The sequence below is a fragment of the Bipolaris sorokiniana genome, assembly GCF_000338995.1.
Source record: "Bipolaris sorokiniana ND90Pr unplaced genomic scaffold COCSAscaffold_1, whole genome shotgun sequence".
Taxonomy (NCBI): domain Eukaryota; kingdom Fungi; phylum Ascomycota; class Dothideomycetes; order Pleosporales; family Pleosporaceae; genus Bipolaris; species Bipolaris sorokiniana.
In genome coordinates this window covers 2,282,750-2,296,391 of record NW_006911895.1, presented here as the reverse complement: position 1 = coordinate 2,296,391, position 13,642 = coordinate 2,282,750, and the positions used below count along the sequence as shown (strand labels likewise).

At 49.9% G+C, this 13,642-nt stretch overlaps 4 protein-coding genes across 4 annotated transcripts; 2 read left to right on the top strand and 2 right to left on the bottom strand.

The window, feature by feature from the left end:
• Nucleotides 1–305: 305 nt before the first annotated feature.
• Nucleotides 306–5,548, top strand: COCSADRAFT_341850 (uncharacterized protein; the record flags this gene model as incomplete). The annotated part of the gene is made up of 5 exons (XM_007696827.1): nucleotides 306–827; nucleotides 874–3,429; nucleotides 3,488–3,702; nucleotides 3,756–3,980; nucleotides 4,028–5,548. 5 exons carry the CDS (start codon nucleotides 306–308, stop codon nucleotides 5,235–5,237), a joined length of 4,728 nt encoding a protein of 1,575 aa, XP_007695017.1. The 3' UTR covers nucleotides 5,238–5,548.
• Nucleotides 5,549–5,645: 97 nt separating this feature from the next.
• On the bottom strand, nucleotides 5,646–7,285 carry COCSADRAFT_155941 (glycoside hydrolase family 72 protein; the record flags this gene model as incomplete). The annotated part of the gene is made up of 4 exons (XM_007696826.1): nucleotides 5,646–6,308; nucleotides 6,368–6,622; nucleotides 6,677–7,201; nucleotides 7,277–7,285. The coding sequence occupies 4 exons, from the start codon at nucleotides 7,283–7,285 to the stop codon at nucleotides 5,646–5,648; spliced, it is 1,452 nt and encodes a 483-aa protein (XP_007695016.1).
• Nucleotides 7,286–8,401: 1,116 nt separating this feature from the next.
• COCSADRAFT_78204 (uncharacterized protein) lies at nucleotides 8,402–9,535 on the bottom strand (the record flags this gene model as incomplete). Its single annotated transcript, XM_007696825.1, has 2 exons — nucleotides 8,402–9,237; nucleotides 9,388–9,535. The coding sequence occupies 2 exons, from the start codon at nucleotides 9,533–9,535 to the stop codon at nucleotides 8,402–8,404; spliced, it is 984 nt and encodes a 327-aa protein (XP_007695015.1).
• A 1,735-nt stretch (nucleotides 9,536–11,270) lies between these two features.
• Nucleotides 11,271–13,594, top strand: COCSADRAFT_186613 (glycosyltransferase family 62 protein). The gene is made up of 4 exons (XM_007696824.1): nucleotides 11,271–11,654; nucleotides 11,770–12,449; nucleotides 12,501–12,820; nucleotides 12,868–13,594. Exons 1-4 carry the CDS (start codon nucleotides 11,548–11,550, stop codon nucleotides 13,213–13,215), a joined length of 1,455 nt encoding a protein of 484 aa, XP_007695014.1. The 5' UTR covers nucleotides 11,271–11,547; the 3' UTR covers nucleotides 13,216–13,594.
• The last annotated feature ends 48 nt before the right edge of the window (nucleotides 13,595–13,642 follow it).

The window sequence follows — 13,642 nt, the reverse complement described above, 5'->3', positions numbered from 1 at the left end:
CCGTAAATCGACCGTCCACTTCGAAGCATTCACTCTTAAGTCAATATTGCGCCCATTTCAGTATGCGGGAATGAAACTGACCGCCTTTTTCAATGCATAGACCAAGATTGTGTAATATTATGGGGCATGGTCACGGGCGAGTGCGTTGTTTGCTGATTGGCAAGGCTTGCAGGCAGTCGCGCAAATAGCAGCGACCTCCTCTTACCTTCACTCACCAGCCCACTTACGCGAAACACTTACACTATTTGTTTCGTTCAAGGCAACTGTGACACTTCAGACACCCAAAGTGTACCTCAACTACTACAATGGTATGGATTGAAATCGGAGAGGAGCAGGAGAATTACTTCCCATCTGAGGAGACTCTCATCCGCGCCATATCTATCCAAGATGACAACGAGATTGAGCAGTCCGGGCAACATGATCATGAATTGGACGAAGATTCCGACGCCGACGATGCGCGTAGTCATGGTCCTGCGACAAGCATGGAGAAACGCAGAGCGCAGAACAGTATCATGAAAGCCTTTGCTACTAATATCAGTGCAGTCTTGACGCAGCAAGAGGTTGAAGATGCAGCTGCGAAAAGTGCCAAAGAAGAGCAGCTTTCGATTCGCGATATTCTTGCGAACCAAGAAACAGCAGTCCGTATCACCAACCCGCGCGACTACCAGACTGAGCTGTTCCAGAGAGCAAAGTCTGAGAATGTGATCGCAGTACTGGATACCGGTTCTGGGAAAACACATATTGCAACTCTTCTATTGCGACATGTCCTGGACATGGAGCTTGACCACCGGGCGAGAGGTGGGATTCCAAGGATGGCCTTCTTTCTTGTAGGTCTGTCAACTCAGGTTATACAAACGCAACTGACACTTCCAGGTCGACTCAGTCAACCTCGTTTTCCAACAAGCAAACGTCCTGCGCTGTGGTCTCGATCAAAATGTGGAAGGAATATGCGGTTCAATGGGCGCGTCGCTATGGTCAAAGTCAACTTGGCAGAGCTACTTTGATAAGAACATGGCCATAGTCTGTACGGCAGAAGTCCTTGTTCAGTGCATGATGCATTCTTTCATCGCCATGTCTCAGATCAATCTTCTCATCTTCGACGAAGCTCATCACGCCAAAAGCAACCACCCTTACGCCCGTCTGATGAAGGACTACTACCTCCAAGAGACAGACGTCTCTCAAAGACCCCGCATTTTCGGCATGACAGCCTCTCCTGTTGATACGAAGGGGCTGTCAGCGGATCATATCAAAGAGGCTGCCAGGAATCTAGAGAAGCTGCTTCATTCTAAGATTGCCACCACTACTGAAAGCACACTCGCCTCAAACAGCATCAGTAGACCAGATGAAGAAGTCGCAATGTATCCCCGCTTGCGGGAAGAGTACGAAACGCCATTACATAAAAAGATTAAAGCCAGGTTCGGAGATATAAGGGCTTTTGACAAGTACTTTCTTGCATCAAGACGCCACGGTAGAGAACTTGGACGCTGGGCTTCTGATATGTACTGGTCTTTCGTCTTTACCGACGAGCAGAGTCGCAAATTGGAGCAACGGGAACGTCTTAAACACTCCAAAAATCGGCCGGACGAAGTCAAGGAGTGGGACGTCAAGGTGAAGCGCTTGCAAGAGGCAGCCGAGTTTGTTCAACAATTCAATTTCGGCGCATGCACTCTGAGTGACCAGGATTTGAGCTCCAAGGTCCAGAAACTTCATTACTGGCTCAACCTATATTACGAACGCAGTGACGAGGCTCGATGCATCGTCTTCGTCGAACAGCGACAGACAGCGCGGCTACTACAGCTCATTTTCTCACAGATTGGCGGCCCACACCTTCGGTGTAGTGTACTGGTTGGTGTTAACAGCCGTGAGCATGAGCAAAACATATCTCTCCGCAATCAAATTATCACCGTGGCCAAGTTCCGTCGTGGAGAGCTGAATTGCCTCTTTGCCACTTCTGTCGCTGAGGAAGGTCTTGATATCCCGCAGTGCAACCTGGTAGTAAGATTCGATCTCTATCGTACTATGATTGCATATGTACAGTCTCGTGGCCGCGCAAGGCATCGAAATTCGAAGTATCTGCACATGATCGAAGAGGGCAACCATGACCACCGCGAGCGAGTCATGGACGTCAAACTTGACGAGCAAGTCATGAGGCAGTTCTGCAGAGAACTTCCGCAAGATCGTCACATCGACGAATACGATAATGATAGCATGGATCTTTTGACATTTGAGGATCAGTTGTATCCGAGTTTCATCACCAAACTCGGTGCGAAACTCTCATTCCGTTCGAGTTTGGCTATTCTCAATCATTTCGTCGCAACCCTGCCGGGACCCGACAGACAAACTATGCTACAACCCACATACGTGGTCTGTCCCGATCTCAACTATGACGGTCTAGATCCTCAACGAAGAGGCTTCGTGTCGGAAGTGATACTCCCAGAACACTCACCGGTCAACACGACCATTGGTGATGTGCAGAGCAAAAAGGCAATCGCCAAGTGTTCGGCAGCATACAAAGCGTGTCTAGAACTCTACAAGAAGGGTTACTTGGATGATAACTTACTACCAACGACCATCAAGCGATTACCAGCTGGAAGGAATGCCTTGCTAGCACTCGGTGAGAAGAAGAAGGGTAGATATCCCATGCTCATCAAACCAGAGTTTTGGCAAGTAGGAAGAGGTTTGGACCCTACCAGTCTCTTTCTCACGATTGTCGATCTTGATGCTGGTCTCGACCGACCTCATCAACCTCTGGGCTTCCTTACCCGGAATCGACTCCCAAAATTGCCAGAATTCCCAATCTACCTCACGGACGGTAGACCTTCCAACATTGTTTCTCGGTCTTCTATGGTATCGCTTCCTGTATCGGTAGAGATGCTGGAAATAGTTACAGTGTTCACCTTGCGCATATACAAAGACATATACAACAAAGAGTTCGAAAAGAATGCTCAGAACATGTCTTACTGGGTTGTTCCAGTACATTCAGATCGAGCATCTTCTCTGTCTTCCGTGACTACCCTTGACCAGATCTTGGATATGGATCAATTGAGCAGAGTTTTCTACCAACCAACATGGAGATGGACACTGGATACCAAACCCGAGGATCTTATAAACCGCTATTTTGTCGATCCAGGAAATGGAGGCCGACGCTACTACTCTGAACGCTTTGCGCCTCACCTCAAGCCACAAGATCCTGTCCCCAAAGGCCTTGCTCGCCAAGGCCACAAATTCATGAGTAGTATTCTAGACTACAGCGATAGCACATGGACAAGAAGCAGGAACATCTCCAAATGGAACCAGTCACAACCTGTTCTTCAAGCCGAAAAGATCCCTTTGCGTCGTAATCAGCTTGCGCGTATCGAGGATAAGGAAAAGGGAGAGTTCGGTAACCTCAAGGCATACATTTGTCCAGAGCCTTTCCAGATATCCAATGTAAGTTTAGATTTACTGTTATTTCTAAGCATTCGAATTATGAATACTAACAACCCAGCTTGCAACACCATTCGTAGTCATGTGTTATGTGTTACCGGCCATTATTCACCGCTTCGAGAGCTACCTTATTGCACTGGAAGCTTGTAACGTCCTGAATCTCAAAGTCAACCCAGCGCTTGCCTTGGAGTCTCTGACGAAGGATTCTGAAAATTCGGAAGAGCATGACGAAGAGAAGATTAACTTCAAAAGTGGTATGGGCCCAAATTACGAACGGTATGTACATATATGCTTCGCACGAATAGGTTCAAGCTAACATTGAGGCTTAGTTTGGAATTCCTAGGCGATTGCTTCTTGAAGATGGCAACATCTCTTTCCGTCTTTGTTCAACAGCCAGATGAGAACGAATTTGAATTTCATGTTCGTCGTATGGAGATGCTGTGCAACAAGAACCTCATGGAGACTGCAGTGGGGAAGAAGAAAGTTGTTTCTGCAGAAGGCACGGAGCAGGATCTGCAACTGTACAAATATATTCGCACAGAATCTTTCTCTCGGTACGTATACTTGAAGAATGATTTATAGCCTCGACTAACATTAGTAGTCGCACGTGGTATCCCGAAGGTCTAAAACTACTCAAGGGCAAGGGTGCGAACAAATCCCAGGATGACTGGCTCAAGCTTACACACAATTTGGGAGACAAGAGTATCGCCGACGTATGCGAGGCTTTTATCGGCGCAGCTTTACAAGAGCATTACACTGGTGGTCTGTGGAAACCCACTGATTGGGATGAAGCGGTAAAGGCAGTAAAGCTATTTGCCAATAGCCCAGACCATACAATGTCAAAGTGGTCAGACTACTATGAAGCATATCAGAAGCCAAAGTATCAGACTGCAGATGCGAGTGCAGCGATGCTTGATATGGCTCAAAAGATCGAGATGAAACATCCTTACCACTTCAAGTACCCTCGCCTCCTTCGATCTGCATTCGCCCATCCTTCGTATCCCTACATGTACGAGAACATACCCAGTTACCAACGTCTTGAATTTGCCGGTGACGCACTCCTCGACATGGCGTTCATCACGCATCTCTACTTCAAGTACCCAGACAAGGACCCGCACTGGCTCACCGAACACAAGACACCAATGGTATCCAACAAATTCCTCGGTGCAGTATGCGTCAAGTTAGGCTGGCACGTCCACATCAAGCAAAACACCGCCACACTGACCAACCAGATCCGTGATTATGTGCTTGAAGCCGAAGAAGCCGAGCGCGAAGCCGGCGGCGCAGTCGACTACTGGGTCACCATCAGCGATCCGCCCAAGTGTCTCGCCGATGTCATCGAAGCCTACGTCGCCAGCATCTTCGTCGATTCCGAATTCGACTTTGGCGTCGTGCAGACCTTTTTCGAAATGCACCTCAAACCGTTCTTCCTCGATATGACACTCGACTCGTACGAAAACTTTGCTTCGAATCATCCTACTACGCGACTTAGTCGCTTGCTCACCATCAATTTTGGGTGCAACGACTGGCGCATGGGCGCTCTGGAAACAGAGACCGTCATCCCGGGTAAAGGCAAAGCGATTGCGGCTATGGTCTTGATTCATGGTAAAGTGCATTTTTACTCGTTGGGCCAGAGTGGGAGGTATGCGCGGGTTAGGGCTAGTCAGGCTGCGTTGGAGAAGCTGGAGGGATTACCGCCGTTTCAATTTCGCAATATGTATGGGTGCGATTGTGTAGATGAAGGAGTGGAGGGAGAGGGATCTAAAACAAAGGAGGAACAGATGAGGGAGGCGATGGGGTTGAGTATCTAGGGGCAGATGAGTTACGCTGTCACGAGGTTGATTGTCCGTCATTTATGCGGCTTGGAGCTGAAACATTATCCATGTGTAGAGTTTTCGAACGGGGAGAGTCGGGTCAATACAACAAATTCATTACTGGGATTTCTTTTCCGACTCTTGAAATGGTCCCCCTACTGTCTAGAATGTCACTTTTTTAGAGTCCATCGACTCGCTCATGTCAAATAAGGAAGTGCAGGATATATACATGCTCGCTTATACGGAAATGCAATGAAAAAAAAGGAGAAAAGCCACGTAATTTGTCATATAAGAGCCGTCGCCCCGTCCTCGTGTAACTGGAATTCATATTCCCCTCCATTATGCAAAACATTAACTGAATAAAGAAAAGTCTTTACTTCATGGAAATCATAAAAGTCTCAAGATTTACAAGCATAGAGCGCAAACAACAAAAGAGACGAGGGCCAGCATACTGCTGCCTCTGGGGTGCACAACTACCCCTGTTCCTGTCTCAGTAGGTCGTGCCTCGTTACCAGTCTGACTAGGTTGGTTGGTGTTATCCCCACCGGTAGAGCTTGGACTGGTGTTCTCGCCGTTTGGTGTGTTTGCTCCATCCGAGACAATGTTGAGCTTGAGGTTCTGAACCTGCTGGCCACCACTACCATAGACCTTCTGCTGGACGTTTGTCTCCTCGACGTTGACCAACTTCCCGTTTTGAGGGTTCTTGATTCCGTTGTTGATGAGATCCTGGCACCCTGGGCAGACAGCCGGAATCGTGAAGTTTTTGCTAAATTCGTTCGCGGTTATGAGGTTGTCGCTACACTCTGGAGCTTGGACATTGGTAGACTGAGGACTTGCTGATTCGAGCGCTTGGATGTTGAGCTTGTTGAATTGCCTTTGGAGATTATCGAAATCTTGCATAAGTCGGATTGAACCGTCTTGTTCGATCTCGACCAGGCCATAGCCTGCCTCTTCGGCAGAGTACTCATATACAAGGCCACCGGAGAGAGCTCTCATCTGATCACCGTAGAGAGCCTGGACCTCTTCAAACTCACGAGGGGTTACGCGATTGCAACCGTATTCGCTGAACTGTATGATGGTTAGATTTCTCTGATTGTTATAAATATTGTACCAAGCATGAGACTTACAAAAACAGGAATGGCAGAATTAGCGAACATGTTGGCCAAGGTTTCATAGCCGGAAGTTTGTATGTTGTCGCCATTGCACCAGCTGTAAGAGTTGAGACCAAAAAAGTCAGACGAAGACTCATCCTCGTCGTGAACACACTGCATGTAAGCCCAGGTATCTTGCAAAATTTCGCGGACATCGGCAGCAGAATAACCGACAGGTATGGTACGGTTGACATGGTTTTTGATGTAGTTTTTCATGTCACGTTGAACTGCCTGGTTTGCGTCAGTCAATCAAACGTGAGAATTGTAGAAAATATCCAAACTTACACGGATGTACTGTGGGTTGAACTCGGCAGTAGACAAATCGTTCATAACCTCGTTGGCGGAGAAGAAGCCAAGTGTGTTTGGGAAGTTCTTGAAGTTCTCAATGATTCCAAAGGCGCGATTAAGATAGCCGCTGTTGTAGCTTGTCCATGGTTCAGCGCGGTTGATGCTCTCGCCTGGCAAGGGAGAGTTGACGTCGAGCATCATGTAAATGCCAGCGGCATTGAAGATGGAGGCACACTCGGAGTGATCGAGAGTGGGATCAAGATTGTAGACACGAAGCGTGTTCACGCCAAGCCTTTGCATGAGGACTGCATCTCGCAAACAGAAGTCGGAATTGCTCAGGGCATCCTCTTTGTTGGAAGGTTGATATGCGCCTTGTCCTCCGGGCTGGTAGTCGACACCAATTATCATAAGGCGCTCGCCAGTAACAGTGTCGATGAAGTCGCGGCCGCGAACTTCAACGGGATTGACAGCATGGCTAAGATATGAGAAGAGGGCTGGGAGAATTACAGCTGCGCGAGTAAGCTAAGCACATGAGTGATTAGCGATGCGGATACTAGCGGGAACATGAGTGGTATGCTCTTGATGCAAGGTACTTACAAAAGACATATCAGCGAACGACTGTCAAATAGCAACGATGGTGGAAGGAAAGATGCAAAGCCCTGTGGGACAGGTACTAGACAGCGACTCGACCCAGTCTTATAATGCTATGATAGCCGGTTTGCGGCAGTATCGCAATCGATATTGCACCAACGCTAGTTGCAGGTATTCTTGGCGGGAGAGGATCAGCTAAGACGGATTACCTGCCGGATAGCGTGCTGTGATTCGAGGGAACGAGAAAAAGAGGGCCTGGGGAATCGATCAGTTTGCGTGAAATGGCGGATGGCCAAGGAAGTGAGTGGAGAGAAGAGAGGGTTGCGCTGGACTGAATGGAACTCGAAGCAATTCACTATCACCATCACCATCACGACCGCCACAACAATAAACAAGACCAACACCAACAACGAGCGAAGCGGGCAGGAGCAATCCATCACGCCGCGTATCCGGAAGGCGCGATTGGGGTCTAATCTTGGCAATCAAGTCAACCAGACGAGGCAGGAGCGGGATGACCTCAGGACCCACGGCCGTTGGCATTATCAGCAGTGGTAGTGTCAATGTCAGTGTCAGTGCAAAGTCCAAGTGCCATACTAGTGCTAGTGTCCATGGAGGAATGGGAATGGGTGGGTCGCGAAGAAGCTTTGCTATCCCGGCTCAAGTCCCCCACTATATCTTGCTTTTCCATGCCGTCGGCAGCATCTTGCATCCTGCCAGCCGTGCGCCCCTAGTACCAAGTCCGAGTAACTGTGACGCCACTCTCCATCCATCCCCAGCCACTCGTCTTCTTGTGTATCGGCTTACCAGTGGCTGCGAGCTACTGGCACTGTCTGCACAACAGTGCGCTTCCATCAACATTTCACATTCCGGCGCAATTCTATTCATGACCCCCGCTGTCGGATCCTTGCTGTTGGTCGGGCTAGCCATGGCACTCAAATGGTCGATTGCTCCATGTGGGACGCTTGTGCAGCTTCTTAGTTCGCATCATGCGCTTGACCTTTGAGAAACCTGTCCACCGGCTGCTGGGGCCGTTGGAATCCAGTTTCATGCAAAAAGGGCTTCCGCTAACTGCTGGACGGGTCTATTGGCGCACACTCACACACCTGGCAACGAAGCACGCCCAGGCGCTCGTCATCCACTCATGTCCACGTCCTGTGCCTTCCTCTTCACGCCGCTCTCGCTGCCTTCAATTTGCTTTTGGAACTTGGCCTGAACTGCCTCGAGCAATACCTCCTTGACTACTGCGAGGCTGCCCACAGCCGCGTGTGTAGCTCCCTCAATGAGCGCATCTGGCTCTGCCCCAACGTCTCCCTTCATCCACATCTCCGTGATCTCGTCTCTTGAAGCCAAGTAGCCCACTACGCACGCTGCAACCACTTCCTTGTGCTCAGCAGGACATGGGTCCAGGATCCTAGCCAGCTCTTGCTCGTTTTTTGACGACGGGTTTCGTACAATGGCGGCCACACCTCCACATACTACATCCACACAATCAATCCCCGCGTCTGTTATAGCAGCACTGGCAACTGTGATGCAGCCTGCTAAAACATTCAAGAGACCCCACCCGCTTCCTGTCGCGCTTCCCCCGCTTGCCAAATCACCCCACCAGCCGTCTTCATCGCCCTCAAGAATTGTGACCACAACTTCCACGCCACTCTTGGGCCATCTTTCGCCAATGATGACGCCTCGTAGTGCTGTCTCCAGATGCACGCCCAGGTCACGTTCTGTTGCGTCGCGTAGATAACCCCGCCTATGCCGTGTTGCAAACGGTGCAAATTTCACAGTAGTCGTAAGGAGAAGCGACGGACTAAAGGGCGCGCTGCGAGGGAGGGGCTTTGGACCTTGTATTGAGGCCGTTATCTTAAGCGATGAGGTTGGTGCGATGAGGCTAGAACTGTTTGCAACTGAAGACGACGGTATCTCGAGGTAAGCGGAGCCGGACGCAGAGGGTATGATGGATGTTTGGAGGACTACATTTGAGTGTTAGCAGACAGAATACGGATAATCAGCGCATCCTGGAGCTGTGCAAAGCTTGTAGACAGTTTGACCTAAGCAATGACGTCCTGATCGAGCGAACAAGGTGCTTGCAGAAGCGCCGATAGGTAAACCTAGCAACTCACAGATCCTGCGAAGCTCATTTGGGCCTCTTGATCTTGTCGGTCTCAACTTTTCGACATATTGCGGCTCCCTGATAGTGCGCGCAAATACGGGAGCACTTGTTCCACCACTAGGTGCATTGTTTCTCCGTCTGTCAATATTCATAGCCATTGTGTGGGAGAAGATGTTTGTGCTGGTAGAAATGTGGATGATCTCATGGCGGTAGACGCGCAAATTATGCATGACTAAGCTGCAGATCCGCCAAGAGTTCGTTCCTCAAGCTCAATTTTCCTTCGCGTCCGGGCCAACTTTCTTTCCTTACCACACTTCAGCATTCGAGGTACGTTACCACCACATTTCCTTCCTATCCGATCTTCCATGATTGATACCCTTGAAATACGTTCTTGTGATCTCAAATGAGCTTTGAACACATGCACCACCCTCTGATCTCGTCTTTATCAGCTTTTTGGTTTCACGGCAGGCTTTGCGACTTTGGCTGACTCAATTCAGATGCGATAGCAATCACATCTCACAACGGTGCCCGGTCACTTGGATGCATGTATTGACAATATGCTGGCAAATCACCTGAGCTGCCGCTGTCGCATTCTCCTAGGAAGGTCTGCACATACGGATATGAGCACGGAGCCAATGGGATTTTAAGGCCTTCGCTGAGCACAAGCTGCTATTCTGGCATGCGTCACTGGAGGTCTTCGCCATCCAACACGAGAGGTGGGTTGTCTGGACACACTGTGACACTGCCTGTGGGCACATTCTCACTGCCTTGACCTGGTGTAGCCAGGAAGGCCAGGCATTAACATTTGGTAAGTCGAGCTCTGCACCCCTCCAGTCTTTTTTTTGTGATGAACGTATTATTTCAGTTCTGCTTCCGAACTACAATGTGGAAGTTATATACCGCTTACCTTTGTCTGATATAACTTGATTTCTATCTTGTTCAACCAATGCTTCTCACGGACGTTGCTGACGTTTCAAGCAGACTACAGCATAGCTTATATCTTGCACTCCCTCAGTGGTAAGCACTTCACCCTTCTCTTCTTTCGCCAGGAAGAAAACTAGTCTATCCATTCAATGACATCTGTTGCCGGGTCACCCTCCCGCACCCTACTAGCTTCGGCTGGGATGACGGGTTGTGGAGTTGCAATGTTGGCTCGTCCAGCGCTGCGTAATTGTGGTCTTCGTGCTGAAAGTTGTGGCAATCCGTCTTGGGCTGCCGCAACCAGAGGCCAGGTGATAGGGGATGATTAAACACGGCTGTCTGAGCATATTGCATACTCTGAAGGTTTTGCGAAATTACAGCTTGAGCACTGCTAACAGCGCTCAGATCACTTTTTGTAATAACACCCACAGCTTCGCAAGTCTGGTTCGCGAGTAGCACCGAGGGTGGAATGGTGGCATGCTGGGGGGCGTCGGTAGCTTGAATAGATGCAGTTAGATAGTTGCAAATCCTACGATTCACACTTGCCCAGATTAGATACTCCTCTTTGTATTAGTGTTTTGTTCATCAGGGACACGCCTGTGGCTGCCATATGTAATCGCCTTCGAGAACACACCGTGAGCGCGCTGGTGGTAACAATAAAGTTCCCATTGGTCACGGCAATTAAGTACACGGTACAGGCATGACGGGCTGCCTCACAGTGAGGGCTGCATGGATGGTGAGGCAGGGTGCTGTGCAGAATGCCATGCCGTGTCTTCTCCGCTGAATTTCCGGCGAATACGTACGCCTGCGTATCATTGCTCTGAAACGGCCATACTAGTCAGCTTGGCTTAGCTTCACGCCCCCGAACAGTTGCAAAGTGTCCGAAACGCAGCGAACAAAACATCTAGCATCTCGCCGGGCACGCGCATCGAATTGATAGTTTGGTGCGATTACTGTCAGCTGCTGCGGACCATCGACATTAGTACAATTAAACTATAACGTGGCCTTGGCGAGTTGATCCTCAGCCAAGACTTACCAGAGGATACCAAAGACGCGCGAGCCCTCGATTGATCCAACAACCCACTCTCCTCTCGCTGCAATCACCACGGCCGACTACACCTCTCCCCTGACAGGATAGGGGAGAACAGAGCATCATTGTTCCGTGGCGCAGCCGTGTAGTCTGGGAGGTCTTAGCTGACCAGGGTTTCAAAGGGACCGATCCATACTATCTGGTGCCCGTCTTCCACGAATGCTTCCTTCATACTCAACGTCAAAAGGGAAAATGCATCGCCATGCGTTTTCCAACGGGGCATACCCCTCCCAAGGGGGAGGCACCTTTTCCATACAGCCTCACAAGTACGTCTATACACCGCAATGCACAGCGCAATCCTAGCGCACTACCGCTGCATCGTACCTCCTTTACCCCCACGACTCTGGCCACACAACGTCCTGACTTTGATTGTGTTTCTAGATTCCAGCCGCGGTCACAGCCTGCCCTAAGACGGCGAAGGACGCTGATACAGCGTCTGCTGCTTGTGGGCTCGCTTTTCTTTACAGCGCTATTCTTCTTTTTTCCCAACCTGCGACCAAATTTGGGCTCTGGACCCCTGAGCCTCATCACTTCGAGCGACGATTCGCAACTCGAGACGGTACGATACTACGACTTGAACAATGTCCAGGGCACCGCAAGGGGATGGGAGAGGGAGGAGCGGATACTTCTCTGCGCTCCATTACGAGACGCATCCCCACATCTGCCCATGTTCTTCAGCCACCTCAAGAACCTCACATACCCACACAACCTCATTGACCTGGCATTCCTGGTTGGAGATTCCAAGGACAATACAATCTCACTCCTGACAGAAAAGTTGAAGGAGTTGCAGGCCGACCCGGACCCAAAGCAACAATTCGGAGAGATTTCGATCATGGAAAAGGACTTTGGACAAAAGGTCAACCAAGATGTTGAGAGTCGACACGGTTTCGCTGCACAGGCTAGCCGCCGAAAGTCAATGGCGCAAGCCCGCAACTGGCTCTTGAGTGCTGCTTTACGGCCTACACACAGCTGGGTATACTGGAGAGACGTGGATGTTGAGACTGCTCCGTTCACCATCTTGGAGGATCTCATGCGCCATAACAAAGACGTTATTGTGCCCAGTATGTTTCAGCTCACGTAGCAGAGGTATTCATTGCTAACATGCCGTTTAGATGTCTGGCGACCGCTCCCAGACTGGCTTGGCGGGGAACAACCATACGATCTAAACTCGTGGCAAGAGTCCGAGACTGCGCTTGCTCTTGCGGATACGCTCGACGAGGACGCCGTCATTGTAGAGGGTTACGCAGAGTACGCGACCTGGCGCCCGCATTTGGCATACCTTCGCGACCCCTATGGTGACCCGGACATGGAAATGGAAATTGACGGTGTCGGTGGTGTCAGCATTCTTGCAAAAGCCAAGGTCTTCCGCGCCGGTTGCCACTTCCCCGCATTCAGTTTTGAGAAGCACGCCGAGACAGAAGGGTTCGGCAAGGTAAGACATTCGACCTCTTCTCGCGCCATGAAGCTAATATATTGCAGATGGCCAAGCGCATGAAGTTCTCAGTCGTCGGTCTGCCCCACTATACCATCTGGCATCTTTACGAGCCTAGCGTCGACGACATTCGGCATATGGAGGAAATGGAAAAGGAACGCAAGGCGAAGGAGGCCGAAGAAGAGGCCAAGAAGGCCAAGGAAGCTAAGATCAAAGAGTCTTTTGACGAAAAGAAGGGCGACTGGGAGAAGGAGAAGGCCGCAGTTCAGGAACTGATTCAAAAATCAAAGAGCGAGGCCAAGGAAGGGGAGCAGAAGGACAAGCAGCTGGAGGAGAAAAAGAAGGAAGAAGCCAAAGAAGAGAAGCTGACCGAGAAGAAGGAGGGCAAGGCATAACCTACAGTACACAAATAATGTGAGGGGCTACAAGACTTGGACTTCTTTTTTTGATGCAGCTTCGTGCATGCAGTGGGGATGCGCGAGTACGGCAACGACAGTAACGACTTGGGTAGACTGGGAGCGCGCATCTGGAACGTTGGTTTCTCTCAACTCACTGCATGCTTTGGCTGGGACCCAATAACACCAGCATGTAGTATGTCAATGTTGAGCTGGATTTGCTTGTAGGAATCAGAGCTTGTCGCTTTCTCTTGTGGCGGGCGTTAGACAACCAGTTTGAAGGGTTGCATATATTAGACAGCAATTATTGCATCACAAGGCGCCGGAGGCCTCAGCAGTAGATTTGGCGACGTATTCATCTGTAATAATATATGACACTATCTTGAGTTGGTCTTGTGTGGTCTCCAACTGGTATTTGTTCTGGTGG